Source organism: Lactuca serriola, chromosome 1 (genome assembly GCF_051521515.1).
Source record: "Lactuca serriola cultivar US96UC23 chromosome 1, Lser_US96UC23_V15, whole genome shotgun sequence".
NCBI classification, from domain to species: domain Eukaryota; kingdom Viridiplantae; phylum Streptophyta; class Magnoliopsida; order Asterales; family Asteraceae; genus Lactuca; species Lactuca serriola.
In genome coordinates, this window is record NC_136408.1 from 197,463,620 (window position 1) to 197,483,458 (window position 19,839).

Consider the following 19,839-nt stretch of genomic DNA (forward strand, 5'->3'; position numbering starts at 1 on the left):
AGTAAAATTTACAAAAAAAACTAATAAATATATTGTTTTAAAGTAATTAAAAGAAGAATACATATTAAAAGCAATATAATAGATTATAGAAGTTATGTTTTCCTTATTTTTAAACTATTTTTTTTTATCGATTTGAAGTAAATATTTTCTTATATTGTTATCAATCTAATATTAAAAACAGTGATATCATTTGTAAATTTTTTAGTTATACACTAAAATATTACAGGCGTAAGAAAACTGTTTAAGGCGGTGGTTGCTTCTTCTTCGCCACCGCTCCGAGAGGATACCCCATTTTACATGGACGAGAACAAGCAAAAGTGCAGCCGCTCCTCAACGCACTCATCTTCTCGTTTTTCTCATGTAAACAATCTGGATGATGGTTGTTTGATGCATATCTTCAGCTTCTTATCTCCAATCCCAGGTACACTTTCTTTTGTATTAAGTTACAAACCCTAATTTTTCATTATCTATCATCATTATTGTTGTAGTAACAAATTGTTCCCTACGCGACTAGTTAATTCACCCATCTGCTGCTTCTGTTGCAACAATTTCCCCTTTTGCAACTTCTTAATTGACAAATTTAGCGCGCATTCTTCAACTTTTACTTGTCATATCGATAATTAATGAGTTTTAACCTGAATTAGTTGTATGGAATTGGCAGAAGATTTTGTTATGCTAGTCATGGTAAGTTTATATTATAGATCTCTGTTAATGGTTGTGCATCTTGGTAAAGTGGGAGTTTTTAACAAGAGTTTTCAGTTTTTTTGGAAGAAGAATTTGAGTTTTTTGTATGTGTAACATGCAATTTTGATGCTTACTTCTCCATTGTAATGATTTGGCACTTAATAGTTAATACTAACACACATATTTGATAACGATAATAAACCAATGATCTTTAAACCTAAACTCATTATTGGTAAGGGTTCGTTTTCCTACTATCAACATCATTTGAGCATGAATTTGGTGTATGATTCCTAACACCCACATCAAAAATGTTGTGCACATAAGTAAGTTTGATGGTACTGACCAAGAAATGTATCTTAACTCCATAAAGACACTAAAGTCCGTGTTAATCTTTTCAAATCAGTATAAATCTCTATATAGGTGGAGACCAGAGAATTTGTGTCACCAGCCAATCGATTCTCTACATATTTTTTTGTTAATATATTGATTAAAATATGCATGTCTTTTAGATAAGAAAATTTAAAACTAAGTAAGCAAACACACAAGTAGCTTACAAATGCTTGCATCATGTTTATTAAGGTTTTTATAAGTTCTATAGCATTGGAACAAGTCACCCAAGCATAGCATTCCAAAAATTAGTTCCCAAGTTACCCTATACATAGACATACAAGCTATCAAGATCTTACAACATGTTTATTAAGGTGCTTGCAAGATTTCACAACATAAGAACAAGTCATTTAAGCATAGAATCCATAGCTTGGTGTCTAAGTAAACCTATAACTAGATTCTATAAGTAGATGTACAAGCAGTCCAGATTTTAGTTAAGCTATAAGATGACTAGTTAAGGCTAAGGGAAATGATGTGTAACCTTCTTAAGAGATAAGATAAAGCAAGTACAATATGTGTCACCTTCTTATGAATGTACCATGTCTAAAGCTTAGAGGACAAGGGATGAAATGCACATAATTCACCTATAAATAACCAGCCATAATAAGCATTTTTCTTCATTCCAAAATTAAAATTACTCTCAATTAATTAGTAGTAAGTTGAATATTTTGGAAGCACAAAAGTTCAAACTTAAAGCAAAGTGAGTATTTATGTGATTTAATGAGATTCGTACATGCTATATTTGTTATATACTATTTTGTCATGCTTAGTTTCTAAATGTTTTAAAGATATGTTTTAGTATATTATCAAGATAGCATTAAAAGTTTTATACATGTTAAGTTGGCCATTTAAATACCCATCGTACGGGGTATAGAATGAAGGGTCGTCTTGCAAACAGACCTTATGGGACAACCTTCTAAGGACCCCGAGGTTAGCTAACCTTTTAATAGTTTGGCCTACTTACATATAGCTATCAGATCTCAAAGGAATGTTTTCAAGCATGTTACAAGAAAGAATACATTAATTGTTCTTGCATTAAATATTTTATGCCAAATAACCAAAACTATAATTACTCACTAAGCTTAAGCTTATGTATTCTTGTATATATCTCAGGACAAAAGGAGTAGTTTTTATTTTAAAAGAATAAAATTTGGGTGTAACATAAGTTGTTAAAATAGTATTTTATGTTTTTCCGCTTATCAAGTTTTCTTGTAATAAACCTTTGAAATAAAGATATATTACTTTAAAGATTTTCATAAAGGGGCAATAACAAGTTAGGTGATGGTACCCGTAGGAGCGGGGCGTCACAAGTTGGTATCAATTTGGTTATATTTAGTTCCAAACTAAAACTTAGCTTTTAGTAAATGGCATTATGCGGTGTTAAGGTGTTTAAAACAATTAACTCTAGAGATTACTAACATGCCTCTTCAAAGTGGCAATTACGTTGTGTTTGTTACACGAGACATGACTTGACAAACTTTTTAGGGTTATTTTCGATGATGTGAATAAGGAGGGCATTAACGTCTTTCGTACAGACGATGTCGAGAGGGAGTCTCATCCCACAATTTTGTCCCATTGACATCGGTTGATTTGTGTGACGCCCCTATCCTTCGGGTATCGTTATCTAACTTTGTTATGCCCTTAATGAATATCTTTTAAGTAATACATCATTATTTTATCAAATGTTTATTACAAGAAAACTTGACAAGCGGAAAAACATAAAGTACTATTTTAACATGTTATACTACACCCAGTTTTATTCATTTAAAATAGAAACTATTTCATATGGTCTCTTACTCGTGTCCTGAGATACATACAAGAATACGTAAGCTTTAAGCCTAGTGAGTAGTTATGGTTTGATTATTTAGCATATACATTCAATGCAAAAATAACAATCAATGCATCCTTTCTTGAAACATGCTTAAAAATATTCCTTTGAGATCTCATAGCTACATGTAAGTAGGTAAAACTGTTGAGAGATTAGCTAACCTCAGGTACTCGAGGTCCATATAAGGTTGTCCTATAAGGTCTGTTTGTAAGATGACCCTTCATACAATACCCCATACAATAGGTAATTTAAATGGCCAAACTTAACATATATAAAACTTTCATGCTATCTTGATAACATACTAAAACATATTTTTAAAACATTAAGCAATAAAACATCACAAAGTAGTATATAACATGTATGCATCCCATTAAATCACATAAGTGTTCACTTTGCTTTGGCTTGAACTTTTATGCTTCTAAAACCTTCAACTTACTACTAATTATTTGAGAATGATTTTAGTTTTGGGATGAAGAAAAATGATTAACATGGCTGTTATTTAAAGGTGAATTATGTGCATTACATTCTTTGTCCTATAGACTTTAGACATGGTACATCTATAAGAATGTTACACCTATTGTAAGCACCTTAATCAACATGATGTAAACATTTGTAAGTTACTTGTGTGCTTGGTTTTAATTTTCTTGATAATTAAAACTTCTAGCATTTTTTCTATGACAACCATTTCCTAATTGTTCTTAACAGTTGTTTATGCTTTTCCATTGTACAACCAAGTCATATATAGGCTTTAGACCTTAACTTTATTAATCAAGAATATATATATATATATATATATATATATATATATATATATATATATATATATATATATACACTGAAAATAGTACCTGTGTGATGTTCACTCTCTAAGTATAATAATTAATAGTGTTAAATGACAAACATAGCAACATACTTTCGTTGACTTGTTTATATGTCATCTTACTTTCATTTCTTCCTGTTACAACTTTGTACTTTCAAAAACACACCCAATTATAGCAATGTCATCTAAATACAAAGCAATTCTCACTTGCTATAATTACATAATATAATATCCTATTAAGAAAAATGTGACGCTACAAATAGACTTTTCAAAGTACAATGCCTTAATAAAAAAATATAATGAAAGTAAATAAAAGTAGGCTTAAAATATAATGTTAGATTTTTTGCTTAATATATGCAGAAATATGATTTCATATGGTGTCACATATTGCTGTTGAGTTTGCAGATCGGTATAACACAGCCCTCGTTTGCCACAGATGGCTTTTCTTGGCGTGTCATCCTGGCCTCTGGTTGCGAGTTGACCGGGCGGTCAAAGGGTTAAAAGAACCTGGCGTATTTCCAAGCATCGAAGAAGCTGTTTCTGCTGCAAGGTTTGTAATTTGTTGATTACTGTGTTTGACATGCATTGAACTGGACCTCAGACCGATGTCAATTGGACAAAAATGATATTTTTTTGTCACAAGCAAAATGGTGAAACAAAGACTCGCTCTCGATTTCTCTTATGTGCAAAAGACGAGGATGCTCTCATCCAAAATAACCCTACAAAACTTGTCCAATCCAATCTTAGTCTTGACTCACGTAACAAAAGCAACCTTAATGGGACTTAATGGAACTTAATGGGACTTAACAAGCTTTCTAGGGCTATTTCTGATAATGAAGATATGGAGGGCATTCATGTCTTTTGTGCATATGAGAGATCGATCCCAGCCCCTTGTAACAAATAGGGGCTTTAATTTCATAAATATTAATCCAGACTTGTCATAACCACTCAGGCCAGGGGACACAATATTGATTGGAGCAGGAGGGTTTCATTCTGCTTCAAATATTCAAATAAAAAAACCACTGTGCTTGGTATGTTATGTAATTTGTCAAACTTTCATTAGGAATCTTTCCTCTTTCCACAAATATCTTATATCTACATCTGTTATCATTGTGCTTCCACCTTCTAGACATCGTGCTTCCTTTTTCTTATAGAAGCATATCTCTATAAAAATATGATCTGTTGGTAATTGATATACATATAGACATACATATATAAGATTGATGACTTCAGAGAATCTCATACATATAAAATCCATGTATTCCAAATTAAAAGAGACATAGGCTTTCACTTTTCAATTATTTTAATTTATTTGTACTTATGACGTATGTACCTCATTATAAATCTTATAGGGGTAGATGCAAGAAATAACAACGTTCTTTCATTTATATTTTTAGTATAGCATCTTTCTTTCATTCATTTATTTCACATCGTTATACAAATAAATAAATAAATAAATAAATCTTAGCAAGTCATTGTACTTTGAAAGTTCAACCATATATATGGTTGAACTTTATTTATCGTACTCCGAAAAATCTACTCACATTTAGCAGAGAAAATTGTCTATTTGCTTTGTATTTAGACAACATTGCTATCAGTGGGTAGATATTTTAAAGTACAATGTTGTAATAGGAAGAAATGAAAGTAGGATTCTGTAAGCAAATAATTTGAAGTGGATTGATCATTGATATTTCTTTTCTTTAACCCTTTGTTTATGTATAGATATAGATTTGTATTTGTATTATATCTGCCCCTTCCATCTTTCCACCATAAAACATTACCATTTTTCCATAATTCAATCCTTCAGATTGGAGGAGGTGACCTCCCTGATGATACCACACTCCTATGCTCTCGAGGATCTGACAGGTTTGTATATTTAATTTTTTTTTTCTTTTCTAGCCGAAATTTCATTTTAAGGTAATTTTTTAATCTCCAAGACTAAATTGAAAATATGATTCCTAAACAGTAAAGCAAAAAGATGAAAAAAAAAAAAAAAAAAAAAAACATGGAAAAGTATAATGTTATAATTAAGTAGATGTAACAAAAAAAAAAGGAATATGATAAATGAAAGTACATTGCTATTTCTTGTATTTATTTACAGCGCTTTGGAGTTTCTATCAACATGCAAATTGGCAAACCTAACCGTAAAAGCAGAACTCGGCTGCTGTTTGCTTCACAGAAGCGGTAGACTGATAATCGAAGACTGTAATCTCCAATGCGAGTCCAACCCTTTAGACTATCTCTCCTATGCCATTATCACCACCGCCGGCGGCGGCTGTGGACCACCACCACCACCGCCTTCTGCCGCCAAGATAACTGGCGGCGATAGTGTGTCCGTTTCCCAAACTCGAATCATGGGCGGTGCGAAAGCTGTTTTGACTAGCGGCACACTCGCGTTGCAGCAAGTCCGTGTCATTTATGCACGCACTTCTATGTGTTTCTGGTTCAATGTGGTTCATCAATTATAGTGATATATCATTTATATACCGACATATGTTGTAAAATAATTTCGTTAGTGGAATGACAATTAATAGCTACATATTTATATTTATATTTATGTGTTTTATGTTTTATGTTTTTTTCGTTTTTTTCATTGTAGTATTTATTTATGTAGACGATTGTTAATTGTTGGTTTGTTGGAAATGGAATTGAATGCTTATTAATTATCATGTTAATACAAGCCTAAAAATGTGGGGAATAGCAATGTATTTGACTCTTCCTACAAATATGTGCAATTTACTTTTGTTTTTTTTTTACACATAATAGCAATGTATTTACATTTCTTTACGGATGATTATATGTTTTATGGCAACATACTTCCATCTTGATGCTGATTTGGCGATATGGCAACATGTATTGATATTATAGGTAATAAGGTAAATAAATATAAGTATGTTGTTAGCAAGGAATTGTAAGTATTTTCATTTGTCTCTTGTACAATATTTGTTAATATCCATGTACTTATTTTTTTACATATAATAGTAATGGACTTGCATTTCGCTACAAATATAAGCATTGTACTTAATTTGTCCAATGTATTATAAGGAAAGAAAAATTTAAAAGTAGGTTGCAATTACTATTATGAGTAAAGAATTGTAATGTGAAGAAAATATAAGTGTATTAACGTGCTGTGTTATTATCAGTAAAATATACAAGTACATTACTATTGTGCATGAACAAACATAATGTGATGTGTTATTATCAGTAAAATATACAACAAACATAGATACACATATGTAAATTTTTTTTTGTGTAGTTGTCTCAAGTCATATTATTGGAATTATTAGGTCAGACAGATCAATTTCCTGTTCATGGCTTCAGTTGTCTTCACGTTTCTCTTCCAATTTGCAACCATGGTGTAGGTTCTAAATTTCCAATATCACCATGATCAAAAGAAAGATCATGAAATTAAATACAGACCTGATGCATCATTCGATTTCTGTTTATTTAGTTTGTTTAAGAAGATCGAAATCGCCATTTAAAAAGTACCTAAAATGCACATTGCGAAACCATTAAGAAAAAAAAAAAACTAAATTCTTTCCTCAAACGGGTCCCTTAAAGGACACAAGTTGCCTGAATTTCTGCCAAGGCTTAACCCAAACAACCGCCTCGTAATTGTTGTTTACGCTGCCGTCCTCCGCCGTGATTGTCAATTTGTAATTCATTCCGGCGACCACTTGGCTCTCTCCCTTCGTCACTTTTTCGAACTTGAGAGACGTATGGTCATTCTTGTTGTGCTCATCTACCGCAAATTTCCCGATGTCGACGACTGTAGGCGCGGTTACATTGGGAATTGGCCTCCAACCGCCGGTGAGAGGTGCTCCTCCTAACGCGGCGGAGGAATTACAGAAGAGAAAAGGTAGAAGGAAGAAGACCAAGAGATTGTGCATTTTGTAAGGACCAATTAATTACCTGTGGAATGGGGAATAGAAGAGGATTTCATAGGGCTCTCCTTCTTCTCAATCAAAATATATTTCATACGCATTCACCACGGCATGATTCGATGTAGTTTTGGAAACGTGTTTCGTAAATGAGTTAGTTTAGGTTTACTTAAAAATGTAATAAGTACAGTTTTTGATTTGTAATCAATAATTGTTTTTTTTTTTTTTGTTTATATTTACACCAGGTAGGGGTGTGTAATAAACCGCCCACACCGCACCGCATAATGCGGTTTTGAATGTCCGCGGTTTGGTTTGCAGTTTGTAATTTTTGTAAACCGCACTATGTGGTGCGGTTTGCAGTTTATAGTTACAAAATCGTAGTTCAAACCGTACCACACCGCATTATATATATATATATATATATATATATATATATATATATATATATATATATATATATATATATATATATATATATATATATATAGAGGTGGGTTCAATTGAGAAAATAAAAAAGATTGAGAATGGAGGAATCATTCTCAGCCACTCATTTAATCTAAGCATAAAAAGACACGGTGGCAAACTTGTAAATATGTTAATAATCTTCAATGTCAAATACGTAACTATAATTCGATAACAGTTCGTGACTTCGTTCATCCTCAAAATTTCTCCTCCAACCTTCAACAATCATCCAGATTTCTTCAACTAAATCATCATCAATGTCATCCAGTGTTAATCAATCATCAATATTCGTAGTGGGAGGTTCGCCGTTCAAGACAAATTCGCAACCCAAATTCATCAATTTCATCGATTTGTTAAAGTTTGGAACTGGAATTTCCCAGATTCGCAAACGAAATCAGTTGGAATCGGAATTTCTTCGTTGTTCATGAAATTGGAATCAGAGTTCTTGACTCGCAGTCACGGTCGACATTGAAGGACTCAGAATTGGTACTCACAGGTTCCCAATCAGATTTTCGGAAATCAAATCAAAATGAGAAATCGATCAGACATAGGTGTCGCGTTTGAAGTCGAAATCGGAAGTATATGATGATTTGAAATTGATAACTTGATGTTGTTAACATTTTTAAAATAGTTAACTTGTATGCACTCTAACTCTTTGATGAAATGCATAAACTAAATTACCACTTTATATTCATATATGAATATGTTTTCTCAATTAAATCAGTATATGATTATTAAAACAAAAAAACAAATATGCAAGTCTGTATGTTATTCATATGTGAATAACATATAAAAATTATATATATTTGTGAAAACACATTGTAATATTCATATGTGAATATACTGTGTAATATTCATAAATGAATATATTATCTAATATTCACAAGTGAATATACTATGTATTATTCAAATGTGATATACCATGTAATACTATGTAATATTCAGATATGAAAATTTATCTAATATTCATAAGTGAATATACTATCTAATATTCACAAGTGAATATACTATGTAATATTCACAAGTTAATGAATCGTCTAATATTTAAATATGAATATATTATATTTAGTATATACTATATTCATATATGAATGATACTTAAAATGTAAAAAAAATTAATCATAGTTTTTATTCACAAGTGAATAGCAAATGTACTGTAGAAAAAACTTGATTCATTTTTATTCACTTATGAATAACGATAGTTGAAAATATAAAAAAAATAAATTTTTTTATTTTATTTTAAAACTATATCAATATGGATGTCTATTTGTAGAGAATAAAAAATCATGAATTTTGGTATATTTAAAATAGTTTTTCGATAAGAATAACTCTTAAAAATTTAAAAAAAAAAAAAAAAAAAAAAAACCGAAAAAGACTATGTTTTTGTATATTTTAAGGTAATGTTTAGCATAGTTTAAGGAAATATGTTTTATTGGAAAACACATGTTTATTCTTTTCCCATTTCCGCTTGTACGACGGAGGCTTTTGCGGCAAAAATAAATAAGTGACTGAGAATGATTCCCTCATTCTCAATTTTTTTTTCTCAATTGAACTCTCTCTCTCTTTCTCTCTCTCTCTCTCTCTCTCTCTCTCTCTATATATATATATATATATATATATATATATATATATAGGAATCAATTCTATGGAAAATGAACAATTAGGGCAACATATGCTGAAACCAATGATCAAGTGACACGTGTCCATTTCTTTATTCATAAGCAATCTACTATGGAAGTTATTTATGTAGTTATTCCAAAATGATGTGTTGTCATGCTTTCATTGGTTCCAACACGTGTTGTCCTAATTGTTTATTTTCCATATAACCTTCCCTATATATATATATATATATATATATATATATATATATATATATATATATATATATATATATATATATATATATATATATATATATATATATATAAACGAGTCAAAGCACACAACAGTACATATGCTTAGCAATGTTAGTTTATCAATGTTTTAAACTATAGGAATTAGCTGAAATTTACTAATAATAAACAAAGGAGTCAAATACTTAACGGTACATATGCTTGATTGTGTTTATATTACCTAGTATCAATCGTGAGTTCTTAAAAAACTTAATTTAAATGTTATCAATGATATACTATATTGTTAAGCTAACTTAAAAACTTTTATTTAATATAATTCAAAATTTTATCAATGATATACTATGTTGTTAAGTAAAGTTATGATTTTTAAAGCTGTAAAAAATAATCTTGCAAAATTCTTAAAGTAAAAGACAAAACAAATGATAATTATAGAGAATATTATACAAGTCTTAAATTAAATTAAGTATTTATGTTCTTAAAACCGCAAAACTGTCTGCATAAAACCGCACCTCATAATGCGATTTTAAACCTTTACGGTGCGGTTTGTGATTTCCGAAAATCTTAAACCGCATATGTGGTGTGGTTTGCGGTTTTGAGTCTAAACCGCACCACGAACACCCCTAACACCAGGTTAGCCGGGAAAATGACTTAATAGGATAATATATTTTTTCATTTTGTACACATTTAAACCTTAATATTTTTATACACATTTAGTTATTAATATATTTTTTGTTTTAAAATAAGTCATTTTTGTTTTTGTATTAGTTTAGTACTTATGAATAATTTCTTTAGGTTTTACTCACGACATCTTACGTGAGAAAATATATTACCTTTTTAATTCATTATCCCTTTTAAAAAAAAACCTTTTTTAATCTTAAAAAAACTGTAGTCCCATCAAACTTACAATCATATATATATTTTTTTCTGTTTAAATAATATAATTATTAGTTTTTTTTTTATATTTAGTTTAATTATTTAAAATTTAAAACATTATGTTATTATTATCATTATTATTTATCTTTGTGCTTTTGAAAATATGTTTACTTTTTTGACTTTTCTTTTTGAATATTTTATTTGACTTTTATTATTATTAGTATTATTATTATTATTTAACTACTCATATTTCATTTTATTTAACTTTCTGTTTTATTTGTTAAAAAAATAATATAAATAGCTTAAATATTTATTTATACTTAAATGTCCTACAAATATTTGAGTTTTTATATTTTGTTTTTTTTATTTAAATACAATATAATTAAAATGTATAAAACTTGTTAGTTTTTTTTTTATTAATATGACAATTTAAACGTAAACACCTAGTCTGATTTTATTTTATTTGAAAAGATAAGACAATAAAATGTGTTAAACATGTTATTTTATTAGAATATTTATATTATTTTTGTGGTTATTATTAATATTTACAACAAACAGTTGTTAATATAGATGTAGATGCTTGCCTAGAAAAAAAAACGGTAGATGTTAGCTCCGAGGACGTAGATGTTGGCACTACACCATTACAATTTAAAAATCAAGATTATCCGAATTTAACTTTTCCTAGAAAGATAAAGAAAAAACTATGTTTTGTTCGCTTTATCTTTTTTATGACTTAGGAATATTTTACCTTTTTGATGTTTTGTTTGTTTCATAAAAAATAGTAGTTCATAAATTTTGTTTTGTTCGCTTTAATTTTTATGACTTAGAATATTTTTAATTTTGTGACGTTTTCTTCGTTTCATAAAAAAAAATAGTGGGAAAAGTATGTTTGTTTTGCTCGTTTCATAAAACTAAATAAAAATGCAAAAGTGTTTCAGTCTTGATGTTCATTAATTCTTTTCTTACTGTATATAAAATAAAGTAAAAATCAAAAAAATGTAGTGAAACGTAAGTAAAGAGGCGAGGGATTCTGGGATTGTGTATGCCAATTAAAATAACACTAATGATATATTTATAAAGTAACTATAAGTAAAAAGGTTATATTAATATGGGGTAATTTGAAATACGACCACAAGTATCTAATCAGTTTGTTTAGACCAATCATACCTCAGCTGACGACATGATGTCTAGTTGTTTCTGATTGAATTATAATAGCAAAAATTTTGAATTAAAAATTAGTTTCTCAAGATTTTACTTAAATACTGTTTTTCTAAATGTTGTTATACGCTATACTTAAGTACACATTCGATTTTCTGGATGATATGGAAATGTCATTAAAATGTGTTTGACCCCCTTTAATAGGGTAGATAACATTCAACTCTATTATTTTAGAACAAATTACGAGAATGGTCCTTTAGGTTTTGGATTTTTCTCTAATGTAGTCCCTACGGTACTTTTTTTTCCCTCAAATAGTACCCATGGACCATAAGTTGCACGCGTTTGGTCCCCAAGTTGGATGTCCGTCCATTCCAATGTTAAGCTGCTTCATTTGACTTGCACATAAGGGTATTTATGTCATTTTAGCCTAAAGGACATTTTCTGAACATATAACTTTATAGCTATATCCATTAAGGTGGCGGGGTTTAGTTTCAAACATTGACTTTACACTCTATCTCTTTCCCCAAGAAAACCTTTTGATCATCCCATCTTCTTCAATCGTGAGGTCTTATCGTCGCCCGACAAAACAGTTATACTGATTGAAGGGTGTATCGAGGAAAATGGTGCTCACATTGTGGTCTTTATGTCCACGCTACACCTAACCACCCGACCTACGTAAATAATATGATAAGCACGGACCTTGTAATGCTAGGTTTTGACGAAATGTAATTTTTCTTTCCTCCATCATTAACATTTTATTGTTCTTGAATGTTCACATCAGGTTCTATTTCAAGCTTTTGCACATTCTAGATAAATCATGGAGGTTCGTTCACAAATACGGTATCTGGAAGGTCATACATAGATGGGCTTGTGGATCACTTTGATTTTGTGGACATGGATGTGTTTTCAGTCCACGAGTTAGATGATATAATGGCAGTTTTAGGGTACAATGATGGAGGTATAATGTTTTACCATTTCATGATCCTAGAGACAGACTTGGATAGTGGATTGTTACCCCTTGGCACCGATCAAGAAGTCATTCAGCTGGCAAGGTATGTGCTTAATCATAAGGAAATTAATTTTTACATCGAGCATGGAAATACTAGAGTAGTCCCTTACTTTAAGTCCCCATTGAAGGTTCGTATTGAGGAAGTTGAAGGGAATGATTCTCCTGAAATGAATAGGGTTAGAATGAAAAGGAAATCAATTGGGTCATGTAGTAAAAAGTTGAATTTGAATGAGTTCACTGATTTTTCAAAGTTAATTGTACCCTATGAACCTATAATCAACAAAAAAACACTCCGTTGATCGAGAGAGTGATCCCTTTAGGGGGTATAGTTTGAGGATAACCATGGTAAAAAAGATGTTGACACAGGGGATGAGCACCAACCAAAAGGGGATGTTGATCCAGTGGATGATTATGAGGTAATGGGGGATGCGGACGCCGAATATGGTGGGGGAAAAATCTACATGATGTTGAGTTTTTTGAGGATGAATACAGTGGAAGTAAGGAAAGTGTTAGTGAGGGTCCTTGGAGTGAGGGTAGTAGGAGTGAGGGTAATATGACAGATGATGAGAGTGAGGACGAAGACTTCTTTGTGGATTTAGAAAATATTGTAGATGATGTGGATGTTGATATGAAAGAATTTCATATGCATGTTGATGAAGATGTTGAGTGGGTTCAAAAAACCACCAAAGAAGCAAGTGGTAGTGGTGTTGACTTTACTGAAGGTGAAGATTTGGAGATCATAGACCCAGAATCGTTTGAGTCACCTATTGTAGATGAAGATAACAACAGAGAGAGGATGTTGAGAGACATAAGAAAGGAAAAAAGTTGATCTGAGGGTGTAGTTCATCAAAAGGCTTTCACATTAGGATAGAAGTTCAAAACAAAGAAAGATGTGAAAGAATATATAAACAAACATGCAGTAGAAACCAAAAGGGATTTACATTTTGAAAAAAATGACAAAACAAGGATTAGGGCTAAGTGTAGAGGAGTGGTCCCAGATATGAGTGGTGGGCCATGGACAAAGTCAAGGACTGGATTCAAGGACAAAACCGTAAATATGAAAGAGGGTAAATGTCCTTGGGTTGTATTAGTGTCTAGACCTAAAGAGACAGATGACTGGGTGGTGAACACCCTAGTTAGTGAACATCGGTGTGTGCAATCAAGAACCATTAAAGCTTGAAACTACAAATTCATTGCAACAAACATTGTGAAACAAATTGAGAGTAACCCAACCATTCCAGTCAATGCACTTCAAGAAGATCCCATCCAAAAATTCGAGATGAACATGTCAAGAATGAAGGTACATCGGGAAAAGGAATTGGATCAGAAGCATGTTTTTGGGGATTTTCAGAAACAACATGCTATTTTGAGGGACTATGGACTAAAGTTGATGGAAAGAAACCCAGGTACTAATGTGAAGATCGATTGTTACACTGAGCCAAATTTAAATTCTGATACAAGGACATTTAGGAGAATTTACATTTGTTTAGGAGCATTAAAGGAAGGATTTAAGGCTAATCTAAGGGATTTCATAGGGTTGGATGGTACTTTCATGAAAGGTCCCTATCCTGGTCAAATTTTGACTGCCGTAGGGGTAGATTCCAATAATGGGATATATCCTCTTGCATATGCTCTTGTTGAGAATGAAACCAAAAATTCATGGACATGGTTTTTGGAACAACTTGGTCATCACCATTTTGTATTATATGACTAAACAGGGAGGGCACATACTAACATCTTGTTGAATAACTTGTGTGAGGTTCTGAATGGAAAAATACAAGGTAGTAGGGACAAACCTATCATTTATTGTTTGGAGTATATTAGAGAGTATTTGATGAAGAGAATTTTCAATGTCCAAAGAGAGATTGATAGATGCCATGGTCCTCTCACACCAACTGCCACCAGTCTTCTCAATCAAATGGAAAGACAAGCACAAAAGCACAGGTGTATTTTCAATGGGGTTAAAACTCAAGTCACTACTCATTGGGGTGATCAGTTTATTGTGAATTTGGATGAAAAAACATGAATATGTAGACAGTGGGAAATTACAGGCATGTTATGCTCACATGTAATAAGTGCAATATGGGACAAGATTAAACATGGAGCAAAGAATGTTCCTGAGTTGGAGCATTGGGTCCACCCATGCTACTGGCTAGTTACATGGGCAGAAGTGTACAAACACAAAATTAAACCTATAAATGGTAGATTGATGTGACCCAAATCACAATGCCCAACCAAGTTGCTTCCACCCAAACATGTTGTTCAGGTATGTCTTCATATATCAATATAACTGCAGTTTTTTAAGAACAATAATTTAATCTTATGTACATTTGTAGGTGGGTAGGCCGAAGAAGAAAAGGAAGAGGGCATATGATGAACCTACTACACAGGGGCATAAACTGTCCAAGAGGTGGACCACTGTCACATGTAGAAATTGCAATAACAAAGGGCATAATTCAAGAACTTGTAAAGGTCAAGGTGGCCCTAATGACAAAAGAACTGAAGAAACAGGAGGATAGAAGTGAGGATGGGGGTGTTGTTGAGAACCATTAGGTCTTTTGATGTAATTTTCACTTTACTTTTATGGTTATGTTAACACCTATGTTTATGTACCAAACAATACTTACTTTGGGCTCCTTATTTTGTATGGTCATGCATGTTGACCTTGAATCATTGTACACATAGGTAAACTATGAAACAATGTTAACTGCTGTTGTGATATACAATAGCATTTTTGTTATATTCTTGTTCTTGTCAACTAGTATTTGACTTTGTGATATTCAAAGTGTATGGTCATACATGTTGAATTGGTGTTCTTGTCAATAATATTTGATTGCACAAAGCCATGACACAATAACCTTGTTCTGAAATTAAACCATTTGATTACAAAAAGACTATAACATTAAGACAACATTAACCAGAACATAATTTACTGCAGTCAAACTCAAAAAAGACACAAACATTACATAAACCATGCTACAATTTTCTGTCTTCAGACTCAAAATAAGACCACCAGTACATTAACCCTATGACTACGACACTACTTCTTGCATTCAGACACCTCATTCAGAGGTAACTTCAACCATGCTTCAAGTAATGAATTGCAAAAAGACCCCAACTGAAGAGAATGATTAACTTATACATCCTAGCTTACAGTGTAGCTTGTTGAAGAGATTCTTGGAACTTGTTCATAGACCTGATTAACCCATGTATCACTTCCACCAATCTAGGGCACATGGGCTCATCAAACCACCCAATCCAACCACACCTTCTCTCATTACGAAGACAAGACCAAAATCGCCTTCCAGGGTTGTGATCTAACGAGGAAGTGATGATGGCTAGATCACAATTTCCACAAGCACATATCGACATTTTCCACAACTTTCTTTCTCTAACAGTAGTAGTGATCGATTGAATTAGGAGGAAGAACAAGAAGAAGTAATATAAGCGTTAATTTATATGTTCAGAAAAGGTCATTTAGGCTAAAATGACATAAATACCCTCATGTACAAGTCACATGGGGGCATCTTAACGTTGGAATGGACGGACATCCAACTCGGGGACCAAACGCGTGCAACTTATGGTCCATAGGTACTATTTGAGGGAAAAAAGTACCGTAAGGACTACATTAGGGAAAATCCAAAACCTAAAGGACCATTCGCATAATTTATTCATTATTTTAATTAGATTAGATTATAACATGTAAAATCTGTAAAAACTATGGTCACACAACAATCTATTTTATATAATAAGATTAAAAAAATATTTAAATATACAATTAATTGGTTAAAAAATCATATAGTATTTGATGTATAATGGTATATTTATAATATTATGTATACATAATACTTAGAAAGGTTAACAAAATTAAATATTTTTATTTAATTCATCTTAAAAGACAAAAGGGACATTGATTGAAAAATACTTGTTTGGCTTTATTAAAACACCCAAAAAAAAAAAAAAACCTTAGTCGTGTGTGAAAAGTCATGTTATAAGTTTTTCTTTTACACGATTAACATCGACAAAAATGTATATAATTTATTGACATGATGTTACTAAAGCTCTCTTGGTAAATAATAATAATTAGAAAAAAAACAAAGGAACACACAAATGGCTAACTTGCTTCGTTGAAATTTGTAGAGACCATCGAACCATTTTGGCAATTGCATATAAACTACGGAATACACATCTCTATATATATTAAAAAGAAAAATCTAATGATATCACATTTAACAAAGCTTTTGATTGTGTTTTGTTTATAGGTTTTAAACCCTTAGATTAATTTGCTTACGTCACCTTCATTTAATTAATTTCACGCTCCGTTTCTTTTGATGACTTTGGGTGTGTTTGGCATAGAGCTTTTAGAAGCGTTTGTGAGCTTCTAGCTTTTAACTTTTGATTGATTTAATAGCAACATACTTCAGGGGTGGAGCTACTATGTAGCCCGAGGTATCTCGGGCTACCCCTCCAATTCTCCCGTCAAATGTAAATTTCGTGTTTTTTTTCGAAAATCCGTCACAAATCCGTTGAAAATCCGTCACAAATTTGTCACTAATATGTCGGCAATCCATCACAAAGTATGATAATTTTAAAATTAGTGTAAATTCACTGGTTTAGTGACGATTTTGTAATGGAAACTTCATTTGGAAACAATTTTTTTTCTAGTATTCAACCCCTAAAGAATTTGTGCAACCCCTAATTTTTCTTTCTGAATCCGCTACCGATATACTTCCTTTAATGCGTCACGTTTTTAACGACATGCATAGATTAAGAAACAAACTAGCCAAAGTCTAGGAGGTACAAAATGTTTTAGTACAAAGAAAACAAAAACAGGACAACATAGGATCGATAGAATTACAACCTATAATAACATTCTAGAATTGGGTCACAACACCACCCAATCCACTTTAGATTATGTCCTCTTCGTTTCCGAGCATTGATCCATAAGTGTGAATAAGCTTGTATCTCATATGCCAGCACCGATTTTGATATTGAGATTGAGTTTAGAACATGAGCCTTACTGTTTCTGAATCTCCAAATTACCCACATGAAGACTAGCATTATAGCATCATGGAACACCCTCAACCTCTGATGCCCACCGAGCCGATTTTTACAGTCTAACAACTCTCGACAGGAGCTAGGTGAGACTTCCAGTAACCACCACCAACTACACACCTGCAACCAAACTTCTCTTGAGACCGGACAACCCACAAAGACGTGGTCTTCCATTTCTCGGGCTTTGTGATACATCTTACACAAATTTGAAGAGCCGATGCCAAGATTGGAAAGATTCTCCATACATGGAAGTTTGTCGTGACAGACACACCAAGCTAGGATGTTTAGCTTACCCGGTACCAGTGGGTTCCACATCCATATATTATCATTATGAGGAAGAACCAGATTGTCAATATGAGTCCACAGTGATGAAACAGTATATACCCCCGAAGAATATCACGTATATTTTGTTGGTTTTATATATTCCATCTTTTTTCTTTCAATTCTACTATTTTTCATCATATTGTTTGTAACGCCCCGATTCCCAGGTATTTATTTATGGGAATCTTTTTGGTCTTTGGGTCTACTCAATGAGTCGGTCGCCCTACTCGTCGAGTAGCAGCAGGTTGGTCTACATGTTTTAGTGACCTACTCGCCGAGTCCAGGAAGGGACTCGACGAGTAGGAGCTGGCAGATGAAACCCTAAATTTCGGTGCATTTCACCCTATTTAAAGGATCATTGGCCTCCCCTATCCTCCCCTTTACAACCGCTTGTCTCTCTTTAACCCTAATTCGAATGTGTGTGTGTTCTTTGGGGAGTTCAGCTTGGAGGATGGATTTTGGTGAAGTAATCACTTGGGAAAACAAGCTACTTGAAGCAAGAGTTTGTGAGATTCAAGTTCTGCATCAGCAAGCACTCTCTTGAAGGTACTAGATCATTTTCCTTGGCTCATTTTCTCCTAAACCCTATTGTGCATGAGTTTTTAGGAAAGATTTCTCATGATTAAGCCAAGATCTGAAGTGGTAACTTCAAATATGAACTCCCCTTGGCTTCTAGATTCATTAAGTCATCAACTTTGCCTAGTATGAGCTTTCCCTCAAGGATACGACCTCATTGCAAGCTTAGTTTTGTCATTTTAGGATCTTAAAGCCTTGCATGCACATAAAGTTTGCAACTTTACGTGATAAGCATGCCTAAGGAAGTTGGATCTGTAATTTGGGGCCTTAGCATGGCTTAAAAAGTGTCTGCATGGTTGAAGGACTGAAGAGACTCGATGAGTCGCATAGTCTACTCGACAAGTCATATGAAGATGGGCATGAACCTGACGAGTTGGATGAACAACTCGGAGAGTCCAATGGAGATTGTCGTAGACTCGACGAGTTGGATGAACAACTCGGTGAGTTGGTTAAGGTTTCCCCGATTGATAGATCCGTGTGAATTTGTCGAGTTGCAAGAAGGAAAACTTGACGAGTGGCCATAGAGTTTCGATCGCGAACCTTAGAAACTCGACGAGTCACTCTGGTGACTCGGCGAGTGGGCGAGTATCTCAAGGAACTTGGCGAGTAGTTGAGGATACTCGACGAGTTAAGGTCAACATGGACTGTTGACTTTGACTTTGACCAGGGGTTGACTAGTCGACTTATGGGGTACGGGGTACTTTGAAAGGCTGAGAACTTACGAGTATGGTTATATTATGATAATAGGTAGTGGAGTTTGTGGCAGTGATCCGAGAGTTGGAGTTTATCTACTGAGTCTACATTTGCAAGGTGAGTTATCCTCACTATACTAAGGGGTCTAAGGCACCAAGGCTGGCCCATTGGATATGTTATCCTAGCAGTGTTAGTATGTTGAGTATGAAGTTAGTGTTACATGCTAGTGGTTATGCCAG

The 19,839-nt window shown here is 32.8% G+C and overlaps 1 protein-coding gene and 1 pseudogene across 1 annotated transcript; one reads left to right on the plus strand and one right to left on the minus strand.

The window, feature by feature from the left end:
- Positions 1 to 206: 206 nt before the first annotated feature.
- On the plus strand, positions 207 to 6,270 carry SKIP5 (SKP1/ASK-interacting protein 5). Its single transcript, XM_079040325.1, has 5 exons — positions 207 to 421; positions 4,125 to 4,269; positions 4,672 to 4,750; positions 5,527 to 5,585; positions 5,821 to 6,270. Exons 1-5 carry the CDS (start codon positions 298 to 300, stop codon positions 6,185 to 6,187), a joined length of 774 nt encoding a protein of 257 aa, XP_078896451.1. The 5' UTR covers positions 207 to 297; the 3' UTR covers positions 6,188 to 6,270.
- Positions 6,271 to 6,892: 622 nt separating this feature from the next.
- LOC145102846 (cysteine proteinase inhibitor 1 pseudogene) lies at positions 6,893 to 7,744 on the minus strand (annotated as a pseudogene).
- Between the last annotated feature and the right edge of the window lie 12,095 nt (positions 7,745 to 19,839).

Coding starts and splice junctions, on each gene's coding strand:
- SKIP5 (XM_079040325.1), top strand. CDS start 298: ATGGACGAGAACAAGCAAAAGTGCAGCCGCTCCTCAACGCACTCATCT. Junction 4,751..5,526: donor TAAAAAAACCACTGTGCTTG/GTATGTTATGTA, acceptor TCAATCCTTCAG/ATTGGAGGAGGTGACCTCCC. Junction 5,586..5,820: donor TGCTCTCGAGGATCTGACAG/GTTTGTATATTT, acceptor ATTTATTTACAG/CGCTTTGGAGTTTCTATCAA.